Raw genomic sequence first — 7,181 nt, 5'->3', positions numbered from 1 at the left:
AAACTCATTGACAGTTAAGCCCACTTTGAGTGGCAGGGGAAATTTGAGTGTTAATTGTTGGGATTTATCATACAAGACGACTGTGAAATATCTTCAGTTATTTTGACAGTAAGCAGGACGTGGTTTAATATTCTTTAATACAGTTTGTCTGCCTATGTATTAATGTTTACACACTTGTTAGCGTTAGGCAGGAAATCGAACCTCCAGGCCCCCCAAAACTGACAATCCGTTCCCCTCCCATCAATAGGTGTAAAGGGTTCAATCACGAGGACTGGTCACGCAGACTAGGCTTATGTTCCCTCAAGTCTACAAGGTTAAGACCTGGTCTAATTAAAGTTTATAAAATGATTAAAGGATGCTGTAGGGTTTACGGACAGCATTTCTTTCCTCCGGTGAGGGCAGGAGTGTAAAACAAAGGGGCTGAACTTCAACACCAAAACCAGGCAGTTTGGGGGAATGTCAGGAAGCATTTCCACACACAAAGAGCAGTGGGAATCTGGAATTCCCCCTCCTGCTACCCCTCCCCATCCATCCACCCCCACCCTACTGGCCCATCACATCCCCCCACACCCCACTACCCCCCATCTCCTGTACCCAACCCCCCACTCCCCCCCAGACCCCCCCAACTACCCACCCACCCAACACCCCCAATCCCTCCACACCCCTACCCCACCCCCCACCCCATCGCCCTATCACATCACCCCCACCCCCTCAGTAACCCCATCCCCTATCCCCCATATCCAACCCCCCCACTCCCCCCCACACCCCATACTCCCCCAAACTACCACCCCCACCCAACACCCCCAATCCCTCCAATCTCCCACCCCACCCCCCACACCATCACCCCATCACATCCCCCCCACCCCCTCACTAACCCCACCCTCCATTCCCCATCTCCAACCCCCCCACTCCTCCACACATCCCATGCCCCCCCCAACTACCACCCCTACCCAACACCCCCAATCCCTTCACACCCCTACCCCATCCCCCACTCCCCACCCCGTTGCCCTATCGCATCCCCTCACTACCCCCATCCCCCATATCCAATCCCCCCACTCCTCCCACACTCCTACCCCACCCCCCACCCCATCGCCCTATCACATTCCCCCACCCCCTCACTATCCCATCCCCCATACCCAAACCCCCCCACTCCCCCACCATAACACCCCACCTCCCTAACCCACGCCCCCAACCCAAGCCCCATCCCCTCACCCCTCCCACCCCACCACACCCTCCCCCTACCCCCACCCCACCCACCCTACCAAACCCCCACCTCCTCCACCTACCCCCTCCTCCCACCCTACCTACCCTACCACACCCCCTCCCCACCACACACCCCTCCCCTCCCCTTCCCCTCTCCCCACCACAGTCTCACACCCCCCTGCCCAACTCCTCCCCCTCACCCCCTCCACAACTCCCATACCTCACACAACCCCATCCCCTTGCTCTCAACCGCTCCACCAACCCCACCCCCCACACAGCCCCCCCACACAACCCCCACCCCCCACACACACTCTCCCACTCCCCATACCCTCCACCTATTCCTCCATCCCCTCCACCCCCTCCCTTCCCCTCTCCCACCCCCTTCACCCCCTCTCCCCCCACCCCCTCCAGCCCCTCTCCCTCATCCCCTCCATGATACCCCATCCTCTCCCCCTCCCCCTCCACCCCCACCCATACTGGAAGGCCTCAATTGAAATATTGAGACTGATAGATTTTTGTTGGGTAAGGCAATAATGGGGTATGGAACCAACGTAGAGAGATGGAGTTAAGAAACAGGTCAGACATCATCTGGTTGAATGATGGAACAGTCTCGAGGAGCTGAATGAGGCCTCCTCCTGTTCCTGTGTAACAGGCTCGAGGGGCTGAATGGCCTCCTCCTTTTCCTGTGTAACAGGCTCGAGGGGCTGAATGGCCTCCTCCTGTCCCTGTGTAACAGGCTCGAGGGGCTGAAGGGGCCTCCTCCTGTCCCTGTGTAACAGGCTCGAGGGGCTGAATGGCCTCCTCCTGTTCCTGTACTCATGACTCTCAGTGTTTGGACATGGTTATGTCATAGCTGTTTATTGTTTAATGGATAACGTGAAATGGTTATGGATCTTTCTGGATGGTCAATTCAGATGAGGCTAAGTACAATGTGCATTTTGTTGTTACAGCTAATGCTAGTTCTACTTTGTATTCTGCAGTGCCGTGAGTTTAGTTTTCATGGCAACAGATATTGATTACTGAATTTCCTTTATAGCGTGTGCAGTGATCACCAAGCAAGGCAATAGCTTCCGCAGTGGCTAAATGGAGCTCTCTAAGCATCTGCTGAATTCTGTCAGGAGGACAGTGTTCAGTGTGAGTCATTGACCAGGGTGCACCACAGCTGTAGTCCACTTTGTGTCGTTTTGCTGCTGTTACGACACAGAGGTTAATCCCCTTTACCTCACTTCATAATCTGATAAAAGTGTTTGGGAAAGTGTTAACTGTTTAGGGGTTCATTAACATAAAAACCTGACGCTTGCTCTACGTGAATAATTAACAAGTTATTTTATTTAACCAACCAGAACTTAAACATAAGAACATACGAACAGGGAGCAGGAGTAGGCCATCTGGCCCCTCGAGCCTGCTCCACCATTCAATAAGATCATAGCTGATCTTTTTGTGGACTCAACTCCACTTACCTGCCCGCTCACCATAACCCTTAATTTCTTTACTGTTCAAAAATCTATCTATCCTTACCTTAAATACATTCAATGAGGTAGCCTCAACTGCTTCACTGGGCAGGGAATTCCACAGATTCACACCCTTTGTGTGAAGAATTTCCTCCTCAACTCAGTCCTAAATCTGCTTCCCCTTATTCTGAGACTATGCCCCCTAGTTCTAGTTTCACCAGCCAGTGGAAAGAACTTCCCTGCTTTTATCTTATCGATTCCTTTTGTAATCTTGTAAGTTTCTATATGATCTCCCCTCATTCTTCTGAATTCCAATGAGTATTGCCCCAGTCTACTCAGTCTGTCCTCATAAGCGTGGGTTTCCTCTGGGTGCTCTGGTTCCCTCCCACAGTGCAAAGATGCACGGGTTAGGTTGATTGGCCTTGCTAAAAATGCTCCATAGTTTCTGCGATACGTGGTTTAGAGGGATTAGTGGGTAAAACATGTAGGGATATGGGGATAAGGCCTGGGTGGGATTGTGGTCGGTGCAGACTCGATGAGCCAAATGGCCTCTTTCTGTACTGTAGAGTTTCTATGATTCTATGATTTCTATAATCCAACCCTCTCAACTCCAGAATCAACCTAGTGAATCTCCTCTGCACCCCCTCCAGTGCCAGTATATCCTTCCTCAAGTAAGGGGACCAAAACTGTACACAGTACTCCAGGTGTGGCCTCACCAGCACCTTATACAGCTGCAACATAACCTCACTGTTTTTAAACTCCATCCCTCTGGCAATGAAGGACAAAATTCTGTTTGCCTTCTTAATTACCTGCTGTACCTGCAAACCAACTCCTTGTGATTCCTGCACAAGGACACCCAGGTCCCTCTGCACAGCAGCATGCTGCAATTTTTTACCATTTAAATAATAGTCCATTTTGCTATTATTCCTTCCAAAATGGACAATCTCACATTTACCAACATTGTACTCCATCTGCCAGACCCTTGCTCACTCACTTAGACTATCTACATCCCTTTGCAGACTTTCAGCGTCCTCTGCACACTTTGCTCTTCCACCCATCTTAGTGTCATCTGCGGATTTTGACACACTACATTTGGTCCCCAACTCCAAATCATTGATGTAAATCGTAAACAATTGCAGTCCCAACACTGATCCCTGAGGCACACCACTAGGCCCTGATCACCAACCAGAAAAATACCTATTTACACCCATTCTTTGCTCTCTGTTCGTTGGCCAATCCTCTATCCATGCTAATACATTACCCATAACACCGTGCACCTTCATCTCATGTAGCAGTCTTTGGTGCAGCATTTTGTTAATTGCCTTCTGGAAATCCAGATACTGATCATCCACATGTTCCTATTGCACATGTAATGTTCTCAAAGAGTTCCACTAAAATAGTCAAACATGACCTGTTTCGTCAAGCTTTAATAAAACAAGTAACATATTAATTAAAGTAAGGTTTGCCTGTAATGCTGTTCAAATAAATACAAGGACCATTCAGTTCCAAAACAGCATTAACAGAATTTTAGTTACTCTCAAGAAAATATACAACCAGGTCTGATGGCTTTTGGGAGCTTTTGGAGTTTTTCTGTTGATTTCTCTGTCTGTAAGGACTCCCTGATTTTTAGGATATGAGCCAGGATTTTAAGCAGTCTTCCTCAGCAGACTCTGGTGGGCCAAACAGCAGGGGGTACAGGAGCTCTAGTGTTTGAGAAACATAGACAGCAGCAGGGCTGGATTTGATTTTTTGTAGCACAGTCCCCAGCTCCACTGCAGGGAAGGGTTCAGGGCATTATCTATTCAAACAATGCGCCAGATCAAACAGTCTACAGAGTCTATTTAATAGCAAACAGTTTCCAGAGTCTATTTAAACAGCAAACTGTCTACAGAGTCTATTTAAACAGCAAACTGTCTACAGAGTCTATTTAAACAACAAACTGTCTACAGAGTCTATTTAAACAGCAAACTGTCTACAGAGTCTATTTAAACAGTAAACTATCCAGAGTCTATTTGAACAGCAAACTGTCTACAGAGTCTATTTAAACAGCAAACTGTCTACAGAGTCTGTTTAAACAGTAAACTATCCACAGAGTCTATTTAAACAACAAACTGTCTACAGAGTTTATTTAAACAGCAAACTGTCTACAGAGTCTATTTAAACGTCAAACTGTCTACAGAGTCTATTTAAACCGTAAACTGCGTACAAAGTCTATTTAAACAGCAAACTGTGTACAGAGTCTATTAAAATGGCAAACTGTCTACAGAGTTTATTTAAACAGCAATCTGCAGCAAACAATCTACAGAGTCTATTTAAATGACAGCGAACAAAACTCACTTTCAAAACTACAGAAGTTAAGTCCAATAAAAGGATTATTTCTCCAGCAAAATGCACTCAGAGGAGGGGTATAACATAAATCAAACAGTGTAAAATCAATTCCAGTCACTCATAGCATTGGAATGAAGGGTGAGGGAATAATCAGCTCCATTCTGATGGGAATAGCGGAATCACAATATTTAACCCTTGCTATAGCAACAATTTAGATTTACACAAACTTTTAAGCAGTAAATTAAACCAATGTGCTTCATAGGAACATAAATCAGACAGTCTGACCCAGAGGAGATAATAGTGGACAAGAGACCAAAAGCACAGACACAAGGGAGGTTTTACAGAGGTCTTAAAGGAAGAGAGAGGAATGGAGAGGTTTAGGGAGGGAATTCCAGAGCTGAGGCATGGCCAATGGAGAGGGCTGAGAATCAGGGGATGTTCAAGAGGCCGGAAGTGGAGGAGCGCAGAGATTTCAGAGCATTGGAGGGGCTGGAGGAGGTTACAGAAATAGGGAACATTGTAGGGGCTGGAGCAAGTTAGACAGAGGGAAGGAGGTGAAGAGGTTGTGGAAAGGTTTGAATAGGCGAATTGAATTTTGTAATATGGAGGCATTGCAAAACTAAGTGGCAACATTGGTTGGCGAGCAACAATGGGGGTGGAACAGGGCTTGGTGTGAGCTCCACTGGTGAGGGGGATAGCAGAACCATTGATGGGCCAATGCTTGGCAGGAGGTGAGATGGTGGGAGGAGGGCATTGATGTATGTTAATGAGCTGGTTCTGAGCTAAGTGCAGATGACTGACTCATCCTGTTCCCCACAGGTAGTATGACACAACATGGTGAACCTTGCTCCACTTGACATCTTCTCACTGGCTGTCTACTGCATCACCTTGGCCCTGGGAGCACCGTCCAACGCCGTGGCACTGTGCGTGTTTCTCCGAGAGCTGAAACACAAACCCACACCCAATATCATCTACATGATCAACCTCTGCGTTTCTGATGGACTCTTTGTAGCTATCCTGCCAGTCAAGATGGTGGAGACAGTGTGGGGCGAGTGGGTGCTGCCAGTGGCCTTCTGCCCCATCTACAATGTCTTCCACTTCACCACCATCTATGCCAGTGTGCTGTTCCTCACAGCGCTCAGCATGGGCAGGTATTTCAGCATTGCTTTCCCCATCAAGTACACGGTCTACAAGAGCCCTCGCTACTCTTGTCTGGTCTGCCTCGTGCTCTGGCTCCTCGTCATTGCTCATATTGCCTTCATCTTCCTGGTGGAGGCGACTGGGTCACAGGATCACCTGGTGGCCCCCGGCCAGGGCAACGCCTCGATCTGTTACGCCAACTTCACCCAGGCCCAGCTGGACTTGTTGGTGCCCCTCAGAGTGGAGCTTGCTGTCACTTTCTTCCTGGCCCCCCTGGGGCTCACCACCTTCGCCTACCTGGGCTGCTTCAGGGAGCTCAGCCGGAGCCGTCTCCCTCCGCGGAACAAGCGCAGGGCCCTGTGGGCGTGCACCATCACGCTGGTCACCTTTGTGGTCTGCTTTGCCCCTTACAATGCCTCGCACCTGGCAGGCCTGGTGCTGCGCAGTGATGTGGGCTGGAGGCGGGAGGCCCTGCTGCCCAGTACGGCCAGCGCCTTCCTCAACCCGCTAGTCTTCTTCTGCTCATCCTCGGCACTCCAACAGAGCGTCGCCCACTGCTGGCAAAGAACCAGCCGCCACACCGGGGTGCCCAAGGAGAGCTTGCCCCGTGTTTGGCACAGTGCGATCCCGCAGGAGGAAGGACTGAACAGAGATCCCGCTCAGGGGTGGGACTCACAAAATCGATCGTTACAGGATGTGAAGCACAGCGATTGGTGAAGGAGATTGGGTCAATGAGGTTGGGTGTACGTACTGTGATCGGAATAATGTCGATAACCATCGTCACTGATGGGGAAGTTCCCCACGCCAAAGAAGCAGCAATTCTCAAGCTACCCATCCCCTGCTGAGCACATCCCAAAGAGAATCAAGATCCTTTACTGAACTGTGATATTGGAACAGAGAAAATACAGCAGCCAATTAGCGCGCAGCGAGATCCCACAAACTGCAATGTGACAATGACCCAGATCATCTCCTTCTCTTTCCATGAAGTTAGTTGGGGAGAAATATTCATCCCAGGAAACCAGGGAGGATTTCTGCCGAGCCCCACAGCACCCTTGACCT

At 49.3% G+C, this 7,181-nt stretch overlaps 1 protein-coding gene across 1 annotated transcript; it reads left to right on the top strand.

The window, feature by feature from the left end:
- Positions 1-5,816: 5,816 nt before the first annotated feature.
- LOC145353715 (free fatty acid receptor 3-like) lies at positions 5,817-6,839 on the top strand. The gene has a single exon (XM_080204483.1). The coding sequence runs from the start codon at positions 5,817-5,819 to the stop codon at positions 6,837-6,839; it is 1,023 nt and encodes a 340-aa protein (XP_080060609.1).
- The last annotated feature ends 342 nt before the right edge of the window (positions 6,840-7,181 follow it).

Source organism: Carcharhinus amblyrhynchos, chromosome 16, assembly GCF_965287045.1.
Source record: "Carcharhinus amblyrhynchos chromosome 16, sCarAmb.v2.hapA, whole genome shotgun sequence".
Taxonomy (NCBI): Eukaryota; Metazoa; Chordata; class Chondrichthyes; order Carcharhiniformes; family Carcharhinidae; genus Carcharhinus; species Carcharhinus amblyrhynchos.
This window is presented reverse-complemented; position numbering and strand designations above follow the sequence as displayed.